At 42.5% G+C, this 27,158-nt stretch overlaps 1 protein-coding gene across 2 annotated transcripts in view; it reads left to right on the top strand.

Annotated features, from left to right (window-relative positions):
• Positions 1-27,158, top strand: part of LOC149813180 (uncharacterized) — a 152,779-nt gene that overhangs the window by 90,782 nt on the left and 34,839 nt on the right. For both annotated transcript variants that reach the window (XM_089992187.1, XM_089992186.1), the window contains exon 9: positions 4,532-4,637. In XM_089992187.1, coding sequence (XP_089848313.1) covers positions 4,532-4,637 — 106 coding nt within the window. The remainder of the gene's footprint in view (positions 1-4,531; positions 4,638-27,158) is intronic.

Here is a 27,158-nt window from a genome sequence, read left to right as displayed (position 1 = left end):
TTTAAGGAGGGTTGGATGTAAAACCAGTAAAAAAAAATATATATATATATATATATATATATATTAAAGATCGGACCCAGGTCGGGTCCAGACCCGACCCGGATCCAACTTGTGCCAGCCCCTCGAAAACCCTTTTCGAGGGGACTGGCAGCCCACGGCAGGGGGCCTCTCCGGCGACACAGGGGGCGGGCCCTGTGTGCGCCCCCTCCCTATTAAAAGACGAGAGGGGAGAGGGGAGGGCCTACGAGCCTCCCCCGACCCCCCCGACTCTCTCTCTCATCTCTCGTCTCTCTCCCCTCTGCTCTCTCTTCCCCCGACTCCATCTCCCTCTCCCTCTGCCGACGCAGGCCACCCCCCCCCCCCCCCTTTCACGGCGCCACCCTCTCCGGCGAGCTCCCTCCTCGACAACCACCTCCCCGGCGTCCTCCCTTCTCTCCGGCAGCCGCAGGTGAGCCCCCTCCCTCACTGTCTCCTCTCCTGTTACGGCAGGCAGGGGCCAAAGGCCCCTGCGACTGCCCCCCCCCCCCCCCCCCCCCCCTTTTTTCTCCACGAACGACAGGGGCCATTGGCCCCTGCCGCCTCTTAGATAGCCGCAGGGGGCCTTTGGCCCCTGCGCTCTCTCCCTTCTCTTCTGGCAGGGGCCGACAAGCCCCTGCTTTTCTCTTTTGGTAGGGGTCGATGGCCCCTACTCTTCTCCTTAAAAGAGAAGCAGGAGCCACTTTGGCTCCTGCCTCCCTTCTTTTGGGAAAAAAACCCAGCAGGGGCCGTTTTGGCCCCTGCCCCTCTTTTAACCGACAAGGGCCAGAGGCCCTTGTCTCTTTTTCTGGCGAGCAAGGGCTCGGCAGGGGCCTTTGGCCCCTGCACTCTCCCCCATCCTATTCATTTCATTGGTAGGGGCCATCGGCCCCTTTCTTTTAAAGAAAGGCTGGCAGGAGCCTTCGGCTCCTGCCCCACCTTCTTTTAACACCCAGCAAGGGCCTCAAAGGCCCTTGCCCTCCTTTAGAAATCCAGCAGGGGCCGATGGCCCCTATACCCATCCCCTTTAAACGACATGGGTCATTGGACCCTACCCCGTTCTCTTTCGCAACGGTAGGGGCCAATGACCCCTGCTTTGGATTGCGGAGAAACTGAGTTTTCTCCCTATCTATATTTATTTTATGCATGCTAAACTACATACTTTTGCAGTGTTACGCAACGGAGCCCGTTCGCGCCCCGCGAACTAAACCGACGATAACTTACGTTCGTAGAAGACTCCATCCTCGCAATACCCCAAGGTAGGAGAAGATGCACAAGGACTTAAATAATTAAATCAAGCTTAAATAATTGATAATCGAAAGGACTTAATGATATATTTATATACTTATATGTATATAAGTACACTTTTAAATCAAGGACGCGGTTTCGCGATCCTTGTCCTTTGCTTTCGCATTTCAGTTTGCCGTCGCGCTTTGCGCCCAGGCTTTTACTTTCGTGTTTACTGCTTATTGTCTTTTAATTCAAGGACGCGGTTTCGCGGTCCTTGTCCTTTGCTTACGCACTTTCTGTTTCTGTTGCCGTCGCGCTTTGCGCCCAGGCCTTTGCTTTTATAAGTTACTACTTACTGTCTTTTAATTCAAGGATGCGGTTTCGCGATCCTTGTCCCTTGCTTTCGCAGTTCCTGTTTGCCGTCGCGCTTCGCGCCCAGGCACTTCCTTTTCGCATTATTATCTTTTGTTTCTTTTCCTTGCCATAGACTCAGTGTATTCGAGAGGAATACCTATTCCTCTTTCCACCCGATATGTTTTGGGAAAACCCTTGATCTGGGGCAAGACCAAGTTGTTGGGTGATAGGTTCCTTTGTGAAACCCATTTACCAAAACCAGTGTCGTGACTTACAAAGCACCCAGATACTGCGTCATCGGATGTCAGATTCGAGAAAATCACATGCCTTATGTTGGCAAGATTGTGTGTGGTTTCGAAAGATTTGATATGTTAAAATAGTTTTTTTTTAAAAACATTATATCTTTGCGAAACACACTCCCGAGGCTCCTATTAAGGACCTGTATCCCTTTTCTCGTAAGTGTACTTCTTAAACATGCGAGACATGATAGTACTACGACGATTGGATGAGAGAGTCTTATGACTTCGATTAATGCTTAGTGCAGGCTGTTGGAAACACATATAAGAGTGGGATCACCTTCATAGGCAAGATGCTCGTTTCGGTCTAATGGACCAGAGCATGAAGAATGAGGCAACGGCTAAGAAACCCCGTCGCGCTCAATTCAACCTTGCTTCGTCAAGAGAGAGGACGAAGGGTACCAACTCCGATAGACAGCCCATTTATGGCTTTCAAAAAGGGCAAAAGACCCGTTTTTCCCCCGTCATCGGAGGTTAGGGGGAGGGATAGGGCCTACATAAGTTAGCCTAACACTTTTGCAGAAGTTGGATGCATCCCTATCAGGCCTTGGGGACTTACTCTCTCGACCATCGGTCGCCTCCATAGGAATAGGATTCAGTCAGACAACCGAGGTATATTAAAATACTTAACATAATGAACACTCGGCTTGGACTCGACTGTTTCGACTCACGTGCCATGTATGTACCCGCATGGTCGGTTATCAAGTAATAACTAAATTGAGCATGCACACCTTTTTTTTTCAGTTTGTTGTACTTAGCTTATTCCTCCAGTCTATCTGCTTAGTTTGCTCGTTACTACCTGCTGCATAAATTATCTATGCCTAATTTAGTTCTTTCTGTCTTTGTACTCTCCTGCTAGTTTTTCGCAAAACTAACCCATTTCATGGGCACAGGTGACGATTAGGTGCATCAGGCGATGGCGCGACTGCGAGATGATTTAAGGATCCACTGTTTCTGCTCGTAGTGTTTCTCCTGGACATTTTTTTGTTTTTGATACGGTTTTTCCTTGAGGAAACCCAAATTTTGTACAAACTTGATACTCTCTTCAAATAGAAGGAATGGTTTCCTAAGTATTATTGCAGATCGTCCATGGTAAATCTTTGTTTTCTCGCTAACGTGCCCAAGGTTGTTAAACCCGTCTTTTTCTTTTAAAAGAAATCGTTTCCGCTGATTTAGAAATAAACTCTGTAAAGAAAAGGTATTTTCCAACTATTTCAAGGAATTTATAAGGTTCGAAATTTTGGGGCGTTACAATGTCCATTTGGAATTTGTATTGGACATTTGTGTTTTGAAGACTCTGATTTTGTGACAGTAAGCCCCTTCCTCTTCTCTTGTTTGAATTACCACTCACGATATCTACTATCCTTTTCTGAACTAGCAACTTTTAAAGCTATACAAGGGCTGTAAGATCAGAAATAGAAGAACTTCATCCACATCAAGATCATCATCACCACCATGCCAAGGCTATGAATAGCCAATGTCGAAATCCATCTGTCCTTTTCTTCTTCTTGCTCAAATACTTGAGAATCTGTTTGTATTGGTACTTCATATCCTTTGCTAAAGTCCTTTGATGTGCAAGCAGCAATATTTTGGTGTCTTGACTAAATGATGCTTTAGCTAATATAGTCTTATGGAAATGTTGCTTTTGCAAAATTTATATTGGATCTCTAGCTGCTCTCCATTCTTGATTTGGGTTTCCCATTGCATTTTTGTATCATTGGAGGACATTTCACTCAAAAAATATCAAAATACTAAGGACAAGAGAAATTTCTACCTCAAATGCTTCAAAAATAGGTGAATGTCATGAAGACCACTTTCTCTTCGCCTTAGTAGTCGAAAATGAAGCCCCTTGCACAAAATCACTCTCTAAAAAAGCAAAACATATAAAACCCCCAAATCTCTCTTGAAGCTCTGAAATCTCACCCCCATACTCTCTCAAATGAACTAGGATGTGTTTGGGGATCAAAAGCTATCTCTTTATACCTAAAGGGTTTAGCCAAAAGTGTCTTTATCTCTTAAAAATTAAAAAAAAAAGATTATAAAATTGCAACTACGGCCATATCAATAATGGATGATACCCTTTATATCGGGGTGTATAATACGATGCAGTTCTGTATCATATGATACATGATCAATATTCCCTTGAAATGTGTTTTAGCCTTAGGGGTGTACTGCATTGATAGAAGATGGATAAAGTCCTGTACTATAACGTATTGTATGATACATTATGTTACAATTATGGGAGCAGTATAGTTGAATATGACACAAGGGTACCTAGAATATCTGTCAAGGAGCTATCTATGTACTAGAATGAAATTTTTTATGTTGTTTGTGTTAAAGATTTGATGGGACATGTTTCTTATAGTTTTCTTTGCAAGTGAATAATTTCTCAAATAACTTGATTAACTATACTTATCCCACTCTGGAGGGTAAAACTTGTGGGTTTGATGACCTCCTGCATTAAAGATGTTATCTGAATATAACTTTTCATTTAATGGCTGTTTAGTTGTTCTTTCCACATATTGATACAAAATGTAGAAAAAAATTGCATAATTTTGAAAAATTATCTTATTAGATGATATCAACTTATTTTCTCTTAATCATAGCTAATTTGTGCATAATGTGGCTGATTCCAGAATCCAAATGGAGTTTGGAATATATTTGGTGGAAAGCTTGCATGGGGCCCTGAAGCTATTGTTTGTGATGATCCAAACTTTCAAGGTCGTGGAAATCCTTCAAATGGTATGAAACTCACTGGGGTACCTTTCATCATATTATTCTTCAAACAACATGCTTATGCTCCCATGTGAAACATTTTTCTATTTTTGATGCGAAATCTTAATCTATTTCTTCAGTTTGTAGATGGAATATAGTGTCATTTATAATTGCTGGTAGCCAAAAAACACTTCCTGTATAAACATAAGATTTTTTGGTTAGCATATCCTTCTGTGTTCGTGGAGTTCTAGTCCTGGTTCAATGTTTCAAGTTCTTGTTGAACTTATTTTCATCGTGGATGCAGTACAAAACTGGATGTTCTTCATGCAGTGCATTGTATATATTTTAAAGGGATATATGTTTCTGCAAGCATCCTTGTGAGATAAGATAAAGGCCTTTTTGGGAGGTCATCATCTTAGATCTCATGTCCAGAGCATTGCACTAAAAACTAAATGTGACGTGCAACCATATAATGATACCATACATTTAAGAAAACTTTCTTCTTTTCATTTTGGAGAACAGACCTATCCTTCAGTACTAGTTTCCAAGTCTTCTATATTAGATAAAACCAGAATGGACAAAAGCAGAATAATTCATATTATCATAATGTGCGGAGGGCAATGCACTTGACTGTTTGAAACCTTGAATCAGCAACAATGCCTCTTCTCAAAATTTTGGCATCCTAGATTATGGCCTAAACAACTTGACATTTAAAACAGAGATTTGTATGGTTACTAGCAGATTGTAACATAATTTTTTTATTCTGACACAATTTTCTAAATATTGGAATAAGGTAAAACTACCATCTCAATTGCATTTTCAATTATATAAGGCATGCTGCTACAAGCCTTGTATAATTTGTTCAAGCTGGATGTTTTGGAGGAAATAAGAAGTAAAAAGAATTTTTCTGCAATGAAATTCATAAAAAATTATAAAATTTTATTTTAAGAAAATGTGAAAACATGAATTTCATTATTCAAGTAAAATCATTCGAAATTATCTGAGATTTTGGAATCAAATTTCAAATGCGTATAACTAACCATCTATGTACTTAGTCTAGAGAGGGGAAAAGCAATATCTGTAACGACCCCAATTCATACCCTTTGAAAATGCGGAATAATTTTTTTTTGTTTTAAAAGTCATGGAAAACTTCCCAGAGACCTGGGGTCCCTACAGTTCCAATTTTAGTTGGATAACCACACACCACAAACCAACTTACATTTATCATTTATAACCAACCAACTGAACTATTTTATTAATGAATCAATCAAAGTCATATTTAATGTCAAAAGTGAAATATCAAATTGCAGTAATTAAGAAGACTAAAAGTAAATAACAGTAGAGCCAATCTGTCCGCAAGTGAAGCCGTCTGAAACAAATGTGACCCTCGTATCTCCTCAGAAGCGAGTCGTCTTCACTGATCACCTGTGTCTGGGAAAAACCAATAAAATAAGAGGGTCAGAAATCCGAAGAATTCTGCGTACAGGTTTCTCTAATGAATCAAATAAGAAAAAGAGCATAAATAAGATCCATATAATAATTTAGGAGGTTACAATTATAACCAAATTATAAGGCAATTAACCAGTTATGCACAATAAAATAAACATTAAGCATGAGGGAACGCTAAGTAATTAACATTAATTACAACTTAATCAATAAGAAAATTAAATGCAACAGAGATCAACATCATGCAATGATCAACGTATAACAACCAAGTGAACAGGTAAACATGCATGAACTAATGCAGAACAAGAATATGCATGATTTATGTATAATGCATGAACCATTTATTATCTTTCATTTAAGTTTTCCTCTTTCCATATGCATGTCCTATTAAATGCACACAATCCTTAAGTTCCTCTTTTTAATTTATCATTGCCCGCGGATACACCAAACGGGTACAATCCCCGAGGTCAAGTAGGGTTCCCGGGGTAGCTTCACACACAATTTGTATTTTATTACCGGGTTCCAAACTTAGCCCTCGACCGATATCAGGAAACAACACTATCCATCGGAACCTTGGAAAACAACATCCAAAGTCGGGGACACCATGGAAAACAGCATCCACTGGCGCCACTTTCTTGGTATACCAAAACAAACTCACAGCTGTGACTAACACACCACTCCCGGGTAAAGTGGCGGCTTCTCCCTAAAACCGTGGCCAGGAGAAGAACCTCAATATCGGGTTCAGGGGCAACAAAACGCACACGAAGTTTTTGTATCCTCACGATTTCCCCTAAACCGCAATATCCAAGATTCCCACGCTAAAGCAGGGACATCAAGGAGAGAGTGAATTACACTGTTCTTTATTTTCTTTTATCTGGTTATTAATTCATTTCTTTTACATTTGCAAATTTACATGCAGAATTAATAACATAAGCTTGCACATCAGCATGCTAAGCTTTTCACGGGACCACCGCCCATGACAACATAGAACAGTGTGGTAAAACAACAAATCTCACATTTGATTTGTTGCAATGCATCAAAATAACTAAATCAGAGAACGACTAGTTCTCGAGGCTCACCCAGCCCCTGATGATCCAATTGACCATCAATGCATTCATAAGCAAAAATCATCAATTACATGCCTCTCTGCATAATTTTCCACATGTTTTCGATGCAAATTTATGACAAATTTTAAAGATGTGCATGAAACAATAATATATTTATGCATGTGCATGAGTTCACTATTCATGTGCATGTGCTTTTATGAAATCATTTCATACACATGCATTCATTTATGATTCATAAGTACATGTGGACAATCAAGCAGTATTGTACATGTTACACACACATCGATTTCATGTATGTATATGCACTTAAACAAATTTTTCGATAGCATAATACTTAGGCATGTCAGATCAAATCAAAGCACATGAACAATCTCATTCATAACATGTATTAAAATTACCATACATGCATAACTAAATCTGGAAATTTAACTTGCAAATTTAAAGATCTAGCTCTAGAATCAAAATAACACTAAGTGTTAAAGTATACACTTAATATATATATATATATATATATATATATATATATATATTTTTTTTTTTCGTGTAACCTTTTACTCATGCACCCATACCAATCCCTTAATGACATGTCATGCAAAGAATCTCAAATACCTGTAGAAGAATTTGTGCTTGGCTTGTAGTGGATAATACCTATAAGTGAGGTTTTCCTTTGTAAATATGACGTATGGGCATAGAAAATCATTGGTAAATATACATGAACACCTTTATTTTTCTAGTAATATTCCCTGTAATGAGTGAAGCACTGAAACTCCTCATGAAAACCGCTTCAATCAAAGCATTCATTAGGCATTTGGAAAATTGAATGTGTCAGAGGCAGCTGCTGTTAGCCATTAGAGACAGACTTCAACAGTTTATGAAAAGAAAATCTGTTAATAGGGCAAACAAGCCCATGAAAAACAAAATTTTACAAGACACTTCTTTTAAGGTCTTCTGGTCTGGTCTTACTAGAGGAGGTGTTACATGATGTATCTGTTGTGCATCTCAAATGGATAGTTAAGGGGATTTTCCACTGACTCATGAAGAAAAAGTGTCACGGTCTGCTTTGTTCTCCAACACCTAGTGAATATTACAGATCATGCTGCATCATCTTATGTCTGGGAACACCAAGACTAATTCAATCATGCTGATATGTGGCGAGATGATGGCACGCAATATGCACAAACAAAAACTGATTATTGGGTCAATGCACATTATCTTTTTGAGTGTTATCATAGATATATATTTATATATTTTTTTTTTCGACATCTCAAATGCATAGTGGAGTCATGAACTTTTAGTTACTATTCGACTGAGGTATATGTTCTCTGTACTTATCAAGGTATTATTGTGTACAATGGACTAAAGCACTCCAGATAGCAACCTACAATGCTGAGGGCAAGTTACCAATTCTCATAAGCAAACGATAGACACCTCAACTCCTCTGCCCCAGCAAAACCAAAATCTGGGAAGGTTTCTCCATCACACATCATGAAAGGCCTCCCAACATAATAGAAAACATATAACAAATTATGCACACCACAGAGAACCTTTTTTTAGTACAGGTATAAACAGTCGATATCAAGAAGCATACATGAAACGAAAGATGCCTCAACCAAGTGTTGCACATAGATACAAAACACAGTAATAGCACCACTTATGCTAAACAATGCCAAAACCAGCCACACAATCTCAACATATGCAACTGGATACCACAAAAAAAACTGAAAATCAGATTACTAGACTATCGGTCCTGGAGAAAACCTTTGCTAGACAATCCTATCAGCCACAAAACTGATTTCAATAGCATCCTCAACCCACCCAATAAGGTACCAATAAAACCCATAGCATCAAATTTCACAAATCTGACGATTTGGGGTTCCTACGACTCAAACCCCCAAATCTGCCCCTCTAACGATTTTCCTAAAATATTCCATGGAAAACAAATTTGCACCCTCTTTCCCACTCGAAATCAAGAGGAAAAACGCGTACCTTTTTCGCTGGTTTTCCGGCGATCGGAGGCTGGAGGCACGGTCGGCTGGGGCTGCTCCTTGTTGCTGCCGTGATGGGGAGCTCGCTGGAGGTCGGCGATGGCTGCTAGTTGCCGCAGCTCGCCGGCGCCTCCTCTTCTTCCGGCACACCGAACTCGACAGAGAGAGGGATAGAGGGAGAGAGAGATGAGGGGCGAGATGAGGGAAGGGAGAAACGAGGGAGACGAGGGAAGTGGATGAGACCCCCTCTTCCACCTCCCATTTATCGCCGAACCCCTCCCTTCTTGCCGAGATGGGTGGGGTTTTGGTTACGCCTGCGTAACCCCCCCTCTTTCCTGATTTTAGGGTTTTATCGGGCAACCCTTATCGGGTTGCCCTTTGTCTTTTAAAAACAGCTTACAGGGGCGCGGCTCGGGTCCGGACCCGAGGCCCGTAACCCGACCCCCAAACTATATGGATCCATCAGTTGGATCCGAATGGATCCAACTATGGATCCTCGGATAAATAAATAAAAATTTAAATCTTATTTATATATTCTTCGTATTATTATTATTATTAGTTTTATTATAGATATGGATATAAAGACCATTTTATGGATCTTAGATCCACATGTTGGATCCATTTGGATCCAAACACGGATCCAACCTTAAATACTTGGTTTTTCTTTTCTCTTTTTTTTTATACTATTAACTATTTATTTAACTATTATAAGTATAGTTTTAATACCCCATGGTGGGTTATTTACGCAATTCTTTTCTGGATCCGGTAACGGATCCGAGGCCCAAATTTAGAAAAGTACTCGTTATTTTCAAATAAATTTAAATAAATAAATTACAAAAATTGAGGTTATTACAATATCACATGGGCCTAGATGCAGAATGGACAAAGCATGAAAATATAGATGCAGATTAAGGACTTTTTTTCACAACATATGCACACACACACACACACACACACACATACACACACACACACATATATATATATATATATATATATATATATATATATATATATATAAATTAGTAGGCGTTCACCTACCATGGACCATCCAATCAAATAATTGGATGGTTGAAAAAGCTCTGCAGATGTAATCGACATGGTTTATTTAGTAAAAGACAGGCTTTGGGTTATGTGTTTGGGATGTGTAAGAAGGATTTCAAGGCTTAAAACAAAATCAATGACCTCCAATGTACCAAAAATTTGACTACTGATTTTACTTTGAAAAACACAATCAAAGAGTGATCTCTATTGGAAACCATGCTCAACACATCGATGGGGTCAGATGGAGTATGTGTATACACAGACACACATATATTTGCTACAGTCCTTTGTACATACAGTCTAGTAGAAAATACCATTTGTGTATCTAACCTTATAGATGTGGTCTACATAGTTTATTTATTAGAAAATAGGTTTTAGATAATGTATTTGCATCATGTAAGTGGGTTTTTCAAGGGCTTCAAAAATCAAATGCTCACAATGTGGCAATTTCAAAAATCAAATAATCATATTTTTATGTTGAAAAAATATGATCCAAGGTGTCCTAGCAAACAAAACTTGTTGAACACATCTGTGAGGTTAGATCAAAGTTACCGGAAGCGCCTATGTAGTAGGAGAAGTGTGCTTCCCCGATACGTGTTTCGGAAGCGCGAAACGTCGCGCTTCATAAATGCGTGGGGAAGCGTCCCTTTTTTTGGGGAAGCGCGTTTCCCTTTTATGAGAAACACGCTTCCTCCTCACTTTCCTCTTTATTTTTATTTTATTTTATTTTTTTTTCTTCTTTTTTCGCTTCCACCTCGCTTCCGAGATGGTTCGTGATTCGCTTCTAAGTCATCCCACGCTTCTCGCTTCCTAAATTTTTTAAAGTGCCTCGCTTCCCGCTCCCACTTCCTGTATCACTTCCCGCTCCCTCTTCTTTGACCGGTAACGACCCCAATTCACACCCCATGAAAATGCAGATTTTTTTTTTAAAAACCATTGCTGAATTCTTCTAAGAAACCCGAAGCCTTTACAGTTTCACTCCCAATTAGATAAAACAACCAACCACAATAGAGCTTACAATTATCACCCATACCAAACCAAACATTTATTCGATTAATGAGTAAATAGTCTAAAGACAATTGCATAAATGAAATACTCAGAGTGCAATAACAACTAAATGAAACAAAAAGAAAATAAAAGTAGAGCCACGTTGTCCATCTGTGATCTGTTTAGCAAGTGCGTGGCACCCGTGACTCTCCCAAAAGCCAGCCGCTTCACTGATTACCTACGGTTGCGAAAAATCATAGAAAGAGGGGGTTAGAAATTCGAAGAATTTTGCGTACAGATCCCTCTAATGAAATAAATGAGCATAAAGAACACAAATACAATTTCATGCAATAATTCAGAGGAATGCAATTATGACAATTACGTAATTCAGTTAAGCATTCATGCAACACAGAACATTTATTAAGCATGAAAGAACATTAATCAACAACAGAAATTACAATTTAAGTAAGCAGGACATTTATCATGCATTAGAAATTAAGCATCATGCATCCACCACATGTAACAATTAAGAAAACAGATAAAATATGCATGTCCTAATGCATAGCAGGATTATGCATGTTTTATGTGCAATGTATGAACACCTTATTGTCTTTTATTAAAGTTTTCCTTTCCATATGTATGCTCTATTAAATGCATACAATTTAAGTTCCTTTTTTTTATTATCGTTGCCCGCGGATACACCACGCGGGTAAAATCCCCGAGGTCAAGTTAGGTTCCCAGGGTAGCTTAACACACCAATTATATTTTTATTACTGAGTTCCAAACTTAGCCCTTAACCGAATCACCTTCGAAACATTAGACCTCCACATCTAATGTCGGGAACACTCCACGCCCATAAGTGTCACTTCTTTGGTATACCAAAACAACAACTGTGTCGAACGCACCCCCTAGGTGTAACACTCTAACAATTTTAACCTTAATTATAGTTCAAATATTGAAATTTCGAGACCATTTTTTTTATAAGTACAAGTAAATCAATTTTATAATGCGAAAACGTTTTTTAAAAATGGTTAAGACTTTGGGCGCAGTTACACTAGAGATAACAATCAAATCAAAATATACGAGATATACACATTTCAAACCACGTACAATATAGGACTGAAATATGAAGAGTTTTAATTTCATTTCAAATTAAAGTATGAAAACAATACTTCAGTCTCTACTTAATCAAGTACTTAAAACGAAAAGATCATAAATACCAAGATCGCAAGGTAAGAGTGGACCCTCGAGGATGCAGCTCGACCAACCCTTCGCTCCTACTACTCATCATACTTTACCTGCATTACCTGTCCGCCATAAAACGGGGTCAAACTCGCTAAATTCTGGTAAAGCAACCCAAACTCAAACTTAAAGAAAACATATCAAGCATTTAAAGGTAAAGATATATTATTCATCCATCGTCAAGTGATAGACAAGGGAACAACGTCCTATGAGTCATTCATTGCAAGCATTCGAACATAAAGCATTTAAAAACATTTCATCACTTAATATTCGATTCAACCTTAACTCACGTAATAAAGCTTAATCTATATGCATTCAAGTCATACAAGTCATCGTATATATATATATATATATATATATATATATATATATATATATATATATATATATGCATCTAAGAAATTCAGATCATTGCATCATTTTCATATGCATTCATAATTCTTATAAACAATAAGTGAAATCACATTTGACCTTTCCAACGTGAAACACATACACATACCTTATAAGTAATTTAGTTAGATATTCATGATACACATCAATCATGATACATTGGTGTGATATATTTACTCAGACAATCATAATGCAATCATTTGCAATAAAATTATGTAGGCGTGATATATCATTCACTTAATAAGTCAAAACTAGTCATTTGTAGGTGTGATGTGTCATTCACCTATACACTAACATAAGCGTCACAATCATAACTTCATATCAAGATCTAAAATCAATAAGGATCTGATTATCATATCTGAGTTCAATATATAATTATGTTATAATAGAAAAGCCAAATCTATAGATTCATAATTGACTATCTCTATCAACTCAGAAGATCATAACAATTGATCATTACATTTAATTTATTCATAATAAAGATTTACAAAATCCACGCCGAATCACCTGGTCTGAGAAATGTACAACCTCACAAGGAGTTACTGCCCTAGACGGATGGTATGCTTGGTCTTGGACAATGCACTTCCTCACAGGAATGTACCGTCTTCGCGGGCTACCCACTCTTGGACAATGCATGTAACGCCCAAAATTTCAAACTTGCAAACCTTTTCAGAAAAACAGGCAAGAGACTAGAAATATCTCTTTCCTTCAGAGTTTGTTTATGAAATCAGCGGAAGATTTTTCTTTTGATAAATCATAAGGCAAGCTGACAACTTTGGGCACGTTAGCTAAAAGAACCAAAACTCACAAGATTCGGATATCCCAAGGAAAATCCGATACAAACCCATAGCGTCCAGGACGCGAGCTAAGAGCAGAAAGAAGAAGTCTTGAAGCCATCTTGCTATCGCGCCATTGCTCGCAGTGTACCTAATCATCACCTGTACCCATAGAATGGGTTAGTTTCGCAAAAACTAGTAGGTGCACAAGAGAGACTACAAGAAACTGAATTAAGTACATTTAATTGAGTAGGTTACGCAGTTTAAAGCAGTTATGCAGTTAACCAGGTAAGCAATGCACGCAGGTGAATAGTGCAAACATGTAAGTAGTACAAGCGAATAAGTAGTGCGAGCGCGTAAGTAGTGCAAATGCGAAGTAGTGCAAACAATAAGCAGTTCAAAGCAAGTAAGCAGTGCAACTGCGTAAGTAGTGCAACTGCGTAAGTAGTGCAAACAGTAAGCATTGCAATTGCGTAAGTAGTGCAACTGACAAACGCAGCATACGATTTAATTGATCGTAGGCTGTGAACCACCACACAAGTAGCTTGTCCTCGTTCCTAGAACGAGGTCTCTGCATCGAATCACCATCAGGACATCGTTTGTCGCTCACTACTTCTAACAAACGCTTTGTCCTGAACAACCTTAATCTATTCTCATCTCTCGAGGCCTTACGCGGCCAACTATCACCTGTTATGACTCACAAAGGCGTCATACTTCCTCAGAAAAGCTCACCCTTCCGTAGAAGGTCCAAAACGTAATCACTAACTCAAATCGCTAACGATCTGATTCTCACATTTGAGTCCTGCATGTAATCATGATAAAACAGAAGGCCGAAACTATGAATTCATAGTTGTCTATCACAAACAATCTCAGAAGATTGTCACAGCTCACCATAACTTTTTATGGTAAGCAAAAACACAAGATCCACGTCGGATCGCTCGGTCCGGAAAATATACGACCTGACAAGGAATTACCGCCCTAGAGGGTATACTTGGTCTTGGACCATACACTTCCTCACAGGAGTTCACCATCTTCGCGACTACCCGTTCGTTGACAGTGTACATCCTCACAAAGATTTTACCGTTCTAACCGGATTACCCGATCTGGAAAATGTATAACCTCACAGCGAAACCTTTGGGCGACCGGTCCCTAACAAATGCCATATCCAATGAAAATCATTGCGATACACGCATCAACACAAATGATCGCTCTCAGGGTCGATAGCCACTAATACAAACAACAAGATTAACGTCGGATCACCTGGTCTGGGAAATGTATAACCTCATAAGGAATTCCACCCTAGATGGTATACCTGGTCTTGGACCCTACACTTCCTCACAGGAGTTCATGGTCTTTGCGGCTACCTGTTCGTGGATAGTGTACATCCTCACAGAGATTTTACCGTTCTAGCCGGGTACCTGGTCTTGATCATACACGCCCTCACAGATAATCCTTTGGAGATCAGGTGCTCGACAGACACCTCACTCAGTGATACATGCATCAATAATCGACTGCTCTAAACCATTGACCGCCTCGGGGTCGGTAGCCACAATATGGGCACAAGCATGCATATCAGCAATATGCATCGTATCACCTCACATTGAAGCATATAATCCTACGCATCGTGTTATTGCCACAAGAAATATTGCAATCCTTAAATAGGCCCTCAAAGCATGCGTAAACGACACATGAGAACACACAGATATGGCAATCCAGTTGGTTATATGGGCGAAAAGTAACTAACTCTACCCGTCAGCCAAACAAAACAACTGAATAAGACAAGCACTCATAACAATGCTCGTAAAACATATAATTACCATAAAATGGCTCAGTCCATCAACAAGTGATTAATTAATCGTAAGGTATAAACCATTGCATCACAAGCCATTCATAAGCAATCATACGGCAGCAGTTATATCACAATATGTAAGCAACTTATAAGACAAGCGACCACATCAATTCTAGTTTCCACCAGTTCGTAGATTACGAGCTGTATGCAATCACATCAATCATAAGAGATGCAAGCCAACAAGTGTTACGCTACAATAAGCACCAAACAGTTCGACCAAAGAATAAAACAAGACACATGCTAATATGTAGCAACTGGCATAATGCTATTATTATAAGCATTTAACTAGTATGAGAAACTCCTTATTACTCCGCAAAGAATTGCGTAAGCAGTTTAACCAACTAGAGTAATGCCTTGACAGGCGTGCACAACTCAACGAGTAACATACTGAACTACCAAACAAGCAGGCGATTCAGTAGTGCAAGCAAATCAATAGTGCAAGCGAGTCAGTAGTGCAAGCGAATCAATAGTGCAAGCGAGTCAGTAGTGCAAGCGAATCAGTAGTGTAAGCGAGTCAGTAGTGCAAGCGAGTCTCACGACTCAACAACCAATGTGAACAGACTTTATGTTCTGATATTACTGGCCTGCGGGTATGCGCAGGCAAAACGTAGAAACAATTGAGACTAGTTCGGGCGTTTGTTATTCTATGTATTTTCAATAACCCGAATAGCTAGTTGAGTCCGCTCCAAAGGGGACAACTTTAGCCGAGAGAGGATTCCCCAGAGGCTGAAAAAGCAGTGCCACGGATGCATCCAACTTTTGCAGAAGTCTTGAGCTAACTATTGTAGACTCTTTCCCCTTAACTCCAATGACTGGGGAGGCCGGATCATTGCCCGTGGGGTGGTTGTTAACAACCTGTCCATTGGAGTTTTGTACCGATCTGTCCTCTCCCTTGACAGACAACCAGAAGCGAATGGGTGCGTTAGGGGTTGCTTAACTAACGGCCCATTTTATGCTGTGGTCTTTAAACCACTCGAGCATCTTGCCTGTGAAGGCGAATGTGAGGCCATTTATGTGATTACAGCATTGTGCATTTAACACTGTTCGAGGTCGCACGACCGTCTCATCCGATCATTACAGTACTAGACGTGTCGTGCACGACTACAAGTACTCTAGGATGAAGGGGGTATAGCTTCTCAATAGAAGCCTCAACAGGAGTGTTTCACAAAGATGTAAAGTTTATCAACTTTACTCTATCTTTTTAAACAGCAGTACCTTGTGCCAACATTATGCATGTGATTATCTCGAATCACATCTGCTATCGGGGTATCTACATGTCTCGTATGACTCGATACCGGCCTCGATAGGCGGGATACGGGTTTCTTAACAGAACACCCGCTAAGAAGTTCGCTCAAACCCCCAATTCGGGATCACCCGAGATATGCCAAAAAGGCGAGCAGAATCAGCCAGTCACTTCCTTCCAAATGCTTCGATTTGGAGCAGTCTTTGATGCTTTTGCGCAGCTCCCTAAAATCTCAATTCGACTCTACAAGACTGCGCACACGAAGAGCCAGGATCCTTATGAGGTATCCCTCTCCTTAGACGAAGGTGTATCGCCAGCTCTCGACTGAACTCTTGTCGCACGAGGGAGTGATAGATGTCTCTTGCATCCTCCACGAGGATGCCTCAAACGCGTATGCAATGAGCGGGAACCTGAGCGTCATCTGCAATAGCAAGGCAGTAACAACACATATGCAAAAGCAAGAGCCTGGCGCAAAGCGCGACGGCAAGGTAAAGACGGTAAGCAGAAGTGCAACGCAAACCCTCGGCACAACACGCAACGACAACTAAAGGACTGTAAGCAGGAGTGCAACGCAGAACCTTTGCACGATGCGCGACGACAAAGTAAACGACAAGGATTGCGAAACCGCATCCTTGAGTTAAATGCGTACTCGTATAAATATATATGATATATATATGTATATATATTTATTTAATTGTCCTTTTTAGTTAATTGAACTCAATTCAATTGTCCAAGTCTTCTGTGCAATCTTCTCCTACCTTTGAGAGTTACAAGCTTGCTGTCGTCCGCGGATGTACGCGATTGGCGGCTCGGGCGCGGAGCGCGAGCGGGACCTGTCGTATGAGCTGCAAAAGTAACGATCTTGGCAAGCTAATACCAAAATAGGAAGTCAGGGGCACTATCGCCGTCCTGACGTAAGGGAAGCAGAGACAGGGACATCGTGCACATGCGCACCTGCTATAAGCGCAAGAAGCAGGGGCAAGGGCTGTGAGCCTCTGCTGACTTGCTGTCAGCGGGCTCCGAGGAGGCAAGGGGGCTGCACCCCTGCCCTCATAATGCGAGGGCAGGCAGTGTTGCGCCCCTGCCTGACAAAATAGAAGAGAGCCAGGGTCAAAGCCCCTGCCTGTCAACAACAAACGGAGGCCCGCCTGATGCCAGGGAAAAGCGAGGCGAGGGGGCTCGCCCCGGCCTGCTGAAAAACAGCGAAGGCAGGGGCGATGCCCCCGCCTAACGAGAAAAGAGGCACAGGGAGGGCTCGACCCCCTCTCCTGCCGCAACAAGGAGCAGGGAGGGGCTCAGCCCCTCCCCTGCCATAAGGGGATGCAGGGAGCAGGGAGCAGGGAGGAGGAACTCGACCCCTCCCCTGACATAACAGAAGCAGGGAGGGGTCGTGCCCCTCACAGAGGGAACAGAGAGGAGGGGGCAGGCCCCTCCTCTGTCGTAACAGGAGGCAGGGAGGAGGGCTCGGCCCCTCCCCTGCCGTAACAAAGAGAACAGATAGGAGGGGGGCGAGCCCCTCCTTTGCCGGAAGAACCACGAAGAGGTAGGGGCTCTGCCCCTACCGAAAAATCCACAAAAAGGTAGGGGGCAAAAGCCCTTGCCGAAAAGGTGGACCGAGTGCCGGTGAAACAAGAGCGACAGGGGGAGAGGAGCCCCCTGTCAACACGACAAGTGACAAGGGGCGGAGCCCCCTGGCGACGACAGGGGGCTCTGCTCCCCTGTCAATCGACCCAAAGAGAGAGACAGGGGGGGAGTCCCCCTGCCGACAACAGGGGGCTCAGCCCCCCTGTCGGCCGATCCTGAGAAAGGCAGGGGGGTAACCCCCTGCCGATGAGAGGCGACAGCAGGGGGCTCTATGTAAAATCCCATTTAAAAAAAAAAAAAAAACTGTTTGGACCCGGGCCGGGTCGGGTCCGGACTCGACCCGGGCCCCTTATTTTAGGGTTTTGCGTAACCCGACGCAGGGTCTCGAGCGCCGCACTCCCCCCCCCCCCTTCTCCCCGTTCGTTCTGGGCTGGATAAGGAAACCCATCGAGGGTTTCCCCTTTCGGGTGCCCCCCTGCGGCTTTAAGAGAAAGGATGGAGGGCGAGGGGGGGGATCACGCCTCCCTCTTCTCTTCTCCTCCCTCTCGCAGCCCTCGCCCCCCTTCCACGCCGGTATCCTCCCTGCTGCGCACGTCGCCGACGCTGGCCACCGCTCCCAGGTATGCCATCCTCCCTCTTCTCTTCTCCTCCCTCTTCTTTTCCTCACACCCCCCTCGTCGTCACCTCGCCGGGAGGCCGGCAGGCAGCGTACAGCTCTGCCGTGCCCTCCTGCCTCTCCGGTATTCACCAAAGGGCCGACAGGTGGCCTGCAAGGCTCCTGTCGTCCCTTCTTCCCTCTGGGGGTGCGCCGGAGTGCCGGCAGGGGACCAATGGCCCCTGCGACACTCCCTCTCCTCGGTGGGTGATAGGGAACCGACGGGAGGTCGGGTGCCCTCCCTGTCACCCCCGTCCCAAGCCCTCACTCTCTCTGGCAGGGGTTAGTCCCCCTGCGACCCCCCCCCCCCCGATCATCGGTAGGCAGGGGCAGTGCCCCTGCCGCTTCATGATTCCCGGCAGGCAGGGGCTAGCCCCGCTGCCTCTAAAGTTTTGGCGCGCAGGGGTAGTGCCCCTGCCGCCTTCCTGTTTCGGCTGGCAGGGGCAATGCCCCTGCCGCCTTCCTATTTCGGCTGGCAGGGGCAATGCCCCTGTCACCCTTTGTACTGATCGGTTGGCAGGGGCAATGCCCCTGTCACTCTTTGTCTTGCTCGGCTGACAGGGGCAATGCCTCTGTCGCCCTTAGTTTTGCTAGGCTGGCAGGGGCTCGTCCTCTGCCGCCTCTTGGCTTCTGGGAGGGCAGGGGATACTCCCCTGCTGCCCCTTGATTCTCGGCACACAGGGGCTTGTTCCCCTGTCACCCCCCCCGTCTCGAGCTTTCTCCCTCACACTGTCGGCAGGGGCTAGCCCTGCCATCTTTTGGCTGTCGGCAGGGGCTCAACCCCTGCCGCTTCTGGGTTGTCGGCAGGGGCTGCCCCCCTGCCGCATCGATGCTACCGGCAAGGGGCTGGTTCCCTGCCGTCTCGTGCTGGCCTCACTGTCGCCTCGCTGTTTTCGACAGGGGCTCTGTCCCAGTCGCCCCACTGTTGTCGGCAGGCAGGGGTTCGCCCCCTGTCGCTTTCCTGATTTCAGCCAGTAGGGGCACACCCCTATTGTCTCTTTTTTTTTCCTGTAGGCAGGATTGTTTCTTTTACTTTCCGCATGATAATTAACGTAGCACTGTTGCAGACCTCGCATCGGACCCTCGCTCTGGCTCCGCGGCCTGAGCCTCGTATCATCTACACGCGTAGACGCACGCAGCTGCAAGACATCCCGAGGTAGGGGAAAGTCGCATGAATAGTATGTATGAACTAAATAAAATAAGACTTCTGAGATAGAATAATTATTTTTGCATATTTGCGTATCTGAAGAAGTATGTGTTGATCCATGTTTTACTCTTTGTGATTCTTTTGAAATTGCATAATGTAAATTCTTTGGGTAGACTCATTCTAGAAAGAATCAAGTAGTTTACTTGGCATGCCTGTTTACGTGTACATTTACTTAACTCATAATTGTCTATTATGCATGCTTGTTCCTTTGAAACTGCATACTTAAGATAGATTTTGTGAAGAGACTCAAAACCACTGCAATTGCCATTATAACCAAACCTTAAAGGCAGGTACGGTATGAATTTTATGTAAGATCATGGAGGGTATTGAAGGGTGAAATCTATAATTTACTGATTTTGATATGGTAATATCGGCCTCCACAGGCCAATTGCTCAGAAAAGCAAAACATGTCATATAGGAACCAAAAGAAATCATAAACCATTATGTTGCCCTCTCATCGTAGTTGTACCTCTAGGAAGGTACGATCGTACTTTTGGACAAGTACGTCCCAAGTGGGTTACGATGGTGGGATGATGAGGTTGTGGCAACCTCGATGAATGCTATTAGCAAAATGCTGAGATCACATAAAATGGTGACCATTTCGCCTTCACAGGCAAGATGCTCGAGTGGGTCTAATGGACCAGAGCATGTAGGATGGGACGGCGGTTAAGAAACCCCCCGTCGTACCCATCCGATCTTCACGGTTCATCAAGGGAGAGGATGGATGGTACAAAGACTCCGATGGACAGGTTGTTAACAACCACCCCACGAGCAAAAGACTCGGTTTTCCCCAGTCATCGGAGTTAGGGGAATTGGGATTACCATAAATTATCCTAGGTGGTAACTCCCAGGCACTTCTGCAGAAGTTGGATGCATCCATGGGCCACGAATGCCTTTGGGGATTTACTCTCTTGGTTACTGACCGTCCCCTTAGGAGCGGACTCAGTCAGCCATCCGGGTTAATGAAAACACCTAACATAATAAACCCCCGGATTGGTCTCGGCTGTTTCTACGTTTCGCGTCTGTGCGTACCCATAGGCCAGTTAATATCAGAACTTAAATAATATATTCATGAATAGATATAGATGACTGAGACTCACACTGCTTCTCTTTGCACTTATTACATTTGTTAGAATAGACTACAATTGTTTTAACTGCTTAAATATCATAACTGCTTATCTCATGAATATCTTGTTTTATTTTCATTCTACTTATCTGTTCGTGCACCTACTGGTTTGTTGTAAAACTGACCAATTTCATGGGTAGGTGAGGAGTAGGACCTTACGGGCAGCCGATGGCGTGGTGCAACATGGATCAAGATTCATCTTCTTTCTGCTGACGGCTTAGCTTTGGGACTTTTTGGAGTTTTTCTTAGATTTATTAAACTTTGGAATAAAAGACCCATTTTGTAATAAACTGCAGATTTTAATCGATTGCCTTATTTCTTAAATTCCTTTAAGATGTTATACATGTGAATGATGGTTTTTCAGCTAACGTACCCAGGATTGTTGACTTGTGTCCCTTTCTAAATGTCTTCCGCTGTTGTTTTTAAATATTAAACTTTAAATCTTTGAAAGGTTTTTCGATAAGGTTTTCGAAATCACAAGTCGAAATTTTGGGGCGTTACACTCTACCCCCCTGTCAGTTGGTCTCTCACGGAGAAGAAGAAGAGGAGGCAGAAGGAAAAGAAGAGAGGAGGGGAGGTGGGTGCGTACCTGGGGGTCGCCGGAGCGGAAGGCGGTGGTGGTGGGTCGCCGGCGTCTTCGCAGCAGAGAGAAGGAAGGAGGTGGCCGGCCACCGGCGACTGAGGTTGTCAGCTCCTTGTAGCACACGGGATGAAGGCGGTGGCCGACGGCGAGTCACCGACGTCGGTGGCCGCAGGGAGGAACGAGGGAGAGAGTCAGTCAGGGGAGAGAGACCGAGAGAGGAAGAAGGGGGGCGGGGGTTCTCTTTGAAACCCCTGCCTCACTGTTTTCAAAAGGCACAGGAGGCGGTGCCTCCCTTTCGGGTCCGGGTCCGGGTCGGGTCGGGTCCGAGTCGGGTCGGGTTCGGGTCGGGTCCGGGTCCGGGTCCTGATCCGACCCGAATCCAAGTTTTTTTTTGTCGTTTATTACAATGCACTTCTTCATAGAGACTTACCGCTCTAGCCGAATTACCTGATCTGGTTATGCACGCCCTCATAGAAAATCCTTTGGGAACAGTTCTTCAACGGGTACCATATCTAGTGAAAACTATTGTTATACATGCATCAATACAATTGCCCACTTTCAGGGTCGATAGCCATCAACACAAGCATAAACATGTATACAATCAAAGCATCACATCATACATCACTTTATATGGCATTAAAATTATAAAATTGCACATTTATCCAATAAGGCTTCATGAACCAAAGTTCACTATTGAACTTAAACATTTATCGCATGCATTCATAATTTCATTTCACGTGGCATTTAAATCATATCATATATAAGCATATTATCCTACACATCATATCATCGCCACAAAGAACATTGCACTTCGTAAATTGAACTTCGAAGCATGCGTAAACAAAACATGAGTTTTATGCATGCATATGAACATGCACATTTCATAATATTAAGCAACTAAACCTCAACATACATAACTCCTACGTAGTTCGAGATTTGCACACGATAAAAGTCATGCATTTTTCAGCACATGAATCGATATATCACCCCCTAGATATAATTGTGTAAGGGTTGGTCAAAATCTCATTGACCATCCTACCGTACATCATACGCATATATTTCTCAAGCAAACAAGACATACAAGTTCAAAACAATTTATAACATTCACTTGCTTTCTTCTATACAAGAATAAATGAGTCCATCATATGACAAGACAATACATATAACATTCACAGTAATATATATGACAAGATATGATGAACGAGTTCTTCTTTTCTAAACAGCCGTCTCTCTCTCTCTCTACCTAGGGTTCGGTGCTTCTCATATATTCTTGAACATGGTATCAGAGCACTGATCTTGGGAGCGTGATCGATTGTTCGATTGTGATCAATCTGCAATTGAGTTACACCAACGAAAAAAAAACATTGGAACCAGGTGTGTATTATAATTTTTTTTTGTAAGATCTGATAACAGATCTGGTGTCTGACTATGGTCATGACCCAAATCTGTCATCAGATCTAAGAGACATCGTGGGTGTGTGCCTTCAAGTCTGGCAGCCGTAACCCTTGAGCCCTCGAGTTCCACCATCGAGTTCCACCAATATTCTTTGAAACAGCTGCCGTGATTTTTGGGTTTGGGAGCAGCGAAAATCTCTTTTCATATGCTGCTATTTGTGATCGAGCTCGAGATGTGCTGCTGTTGTGTTTTTTTTTATCATGTCCCCTGAAGTAATGAGATTCCTCCTTTTTGGCTGTCGTGCTTTATTTGTCTGGGAGCAGCAGCTGTCGTGATTTACAACACTTGTCAATATGATTTCAGATGTCGTGATTTTGTTTTATGCTGTGAAAGAAGCGTGTTCAGTTGTGTTCAAGTCGTGGAAGCAGCAGGCCATGCGTGATTTCTTGCTGTGTTGGAAAATATCCCTGTTTATGTGAAAGTTTTTCTGCTGTCGTGGGATTCTGTGTTGGGCAGCAGGCGTGATTCCCTGCCGTGTTGAAAAATGTCCCTGTTTATGTGAAAGTTTTCTGCTGTCATGGGATTCTGTGTTGGGCAGTAGGCGTGATTCCCTGTTGTGTTGGAAAATATCCCTGTTTATGGGCTGCTGTCCATTACTGTCTTTGCATTCTGTGTTGGGTACAGCTGCTGGTTGACATATTGGCTGACGCGTGATTCAAAATTTTGCTGTTCAAGTGAGTGAATTTTTTTTTTACAGCTGAAATAGTATTAAATCTTCAGTATGGCTGAAACTTCGAAATGTGATTACAAAATTAAACATATTGGGGAGTATAAGGCTTTTGCCAATCCCTTCTCGTACGACTCTTCTGTAAGGTTGAATGAAACTAACTATGCCAGGTGGTCCAGAACTTTTATGATGTCGGTATCTGGACATCGTAGAAAACATATTTTGTTGGAAGACGAACCCACTGAAAAAGTGGGAAAATATGTTACTTGGGATGAAGATAATGACATAGGTATGTCATGGATCATGAACAGTGTCGAACCCCATATTGCAGATGGTTTAATTTACTATAATACAGCCAAACAGATGTGGGACAATCTTCGAGATACGTACTCACAAGAGACTAATGTGAGTCGTATCCTGCAAGTTGAACAAGAGATATATAATTTACAGCAGGGAGATCAGACCATGGCCCAGTATTATGCCTTCGTCAAGGCTGCGTTTGAAAGACTCAATGCTCACAGACCTCTTTGTTGCTCGAAGCAAAAGGATCATCAAGAACAGACTATGGTTGCTCGGTTTCTTACAGGTCTATCATCAGAATTCTCTGTTGCAAAAGTCCAAATGCTGACTGGATCAGATCTACCTACTCTTGCTGATGCATATAATCGTCTGAGTAGACTTGCGATCTCTCTTCCATAATCTTAGCCTGTGACTCAGTCATCTGCTCTAGTTGTTTCCTCTGGTTATGGGCATGGAAATCTTCAGAATTTCAGAGGACGAGGTATGAGAGGCAGAGGAAAGCTTCAATGTACATTCTGTGGAAAATCTGGACATCTCGAAGATCGTTGCTCGGATAAGCATGGTCGGCCAACCAGTTCTTCATCAAAGTCATATGCTCCTAAAGCAAATATAATTACACTTGAGGCAACAAATGTACATGATAATATCTCTGCAAGTGACAGTATCACCCTCAGTCGAGCTGAATATGATGAGCTGATAGCTCTTCGCCCCTTGAGCTCCACCCCTCCTGCAGCCGGTGTTGCCTACTCAACAGGGAATCATCTTCCTCCAAATGACAGTAAGTGGATTATTGACTCTGGTGCATCCAGACACTTGTGTGGAAATTCGCTTGTTTTTTCAGATCTAAAGGATATTACTGTTCATCGAGGAGTCTCATTAGCTGATGGGAGTTCCTCACCGGTTGTTGGTCAGGGAAACATTTCTATATCCTCCTTCTTACAGTTGAAAAATGTTCTTCATGCTCCCAATTTTCCTCAAAGTTTACTATCTGTTAGCTGTCTTACAAAAGAATTAAACTGTAGAGTGATATTTGATCTGATGGGTTGTCATTTTCAGGATTTGTTACAAAAGAATTAAACTGTAGAGTGATATTTGATCTGATGGGTTGTCATTTTCAGGATTTGCTGACGGGGAAGAAGATTGGTGGAGGCTATGAAGAAAATGAAGTCTACTACCTACATCATTCAGTGGGGACTGTTCATGCGGCAGTGGAACACTCATCCAGTCTTGTTCAGTGGCATCGACGTCTTGGTCATCCTTCATTGTCAAAGCTTTGTTCTGTCTTTCCTCAAATTCCTTCCACTATATCATTTCAGTGTGAAGCATGTCAGTTGGGCAAGCATCATCGAAGTTCGTTTCCTAAGTCAGAGTCAGTCTAGTCATAAAGTCTTTGAACTTCTTCATGCAGATGTATGGGGTTCTAGTAAGATTCCTACTAGGACTCAGCGTCCATATTATCTTGTTATTGTTGATGACTTCTCTAAGTTGTCATGGGTGTTTTTAATAAAGGAACGATCTGAAGTTTCAAGTATTATCAAATCCTTAATTCTTGAAATAAAAACTCAGTTTGAATTTATTGTCAAGATTGTTCGCACTGATAATGCTCTTGAGTTTAAATCAAAACTTCTGTTACAATTTTACCAAGATCATGGCATTCAACCCCAAACTTCCTGTGCCTATTCATCGCAACAAAATGGGGTGGCTGAGCGAAAACATCAGCACCTGCTTGATGTTGCCAGGACCATTATGATTCAATGCAATGTTCCTGCGTTATATTGGGGTGATGCGATTACCATTGCTTGTTATCTGATCAATCGCATGCCTTCATCTTCTGTGGGTGATCAAATTCCATTACATATCCTAAAACCTAATGCCCACTCTTCTCTTTCTCACCAAAAATATTTGGATGTGTTTGTTTTGTACACAAACTTGGTCCTGATGTGATAAATTATCTGCTAAAGCTACAAAATGCATATTTATAGGTTATCCAAAAAAATCAAAAGGGATATCGATGTTATGATCCTATTTCTCGCCGAGAGTATGTCAGTGCGGATGTATCTTTCTTGGAATCCACTCCATATTTCTTTACTTCCGGTTCCCCACTGCAGGTTGGTCCAGCTGACCCTTTTTCCTTACCTATACCTCCTTTTCCTTTGGAATCTGTGCCCTTGGTACCTAACCAAACTTCATCCTCTTCACGATTTAATAATCCTCCATTGGTAGATGTACGTAGAGCTCCATCTCTGCCCGTGCCTCCACCATCTTCTTCTCCTGAGGTAAGTACTACTGACAACAGTGATCTTCATGATGATGATAACAGGCAAATTTCTCTACGCAAGGGGACACGACAATGTACCTTATATCCCATATCTCATTTTGTCTCTGATGTCAGAATTGGAAATCAGATGAAAAGTTTTATTTCAGCCCTATCTGCTGAAACGATTCCTCTGAACTATCACCAGGCAGAGCTAGATAACCGTTGGAAGCTGGCTATGCAAGAAGAAATGGATGCTTTAGTGTCTCAACATACATGGGATTTAGTTGATCCCCCAGTGGATGATGACATTGTTGGATGCAAATGGGTATATACAATAAAGTACAAATCAGATGAATCTATTGAAAGGTACAAGGCCAGATTAGTAGCAAAAGGATATACTCAGACATATGGTATTGATTTCTTTGAAACCTTTTCTCCTGTTGCACGAATGGGCACCATTCGTCTTGTTTTCTCTGTAGCTGTTCATCATGGTTGGAGCTTATGTCAATTAGATGTGAAGAATGCATTTCTATATGGGGATCTATCTGAGACTGTTTTCATGCAACAACCTCCAGGTTTCGAGGTTGAGGGGGAGTGTCAGAAGGTGTGTAGATTGAAAAAGGCAATTTATGGCTTGAAACAAAACCCTCGTGCATGGTTTCAAAAGCTGTTTGAAGTGATGTCA

Source organism: Nuphar pumila, chromosome 16, assembly GCF_984573655.1.
Source record: "Nuphar pumila chromosome 16, dmNupPumi1.hap1.1, whole genome shotgun sequence".
In the NCBI taxonomy this organism is placed as follows: Eukaryota; Viridiplantae; Streptophyta; class Magnoliopsida; order Nymphaeales; family Nymphaeaceae; genus Nuphar; species Nuphar pumila.
The sequence above is the reverse complement of the archived record's forward strand: the minus strand, read 5'-3'. Positions and strand labels throughout refer to the sequence as shown.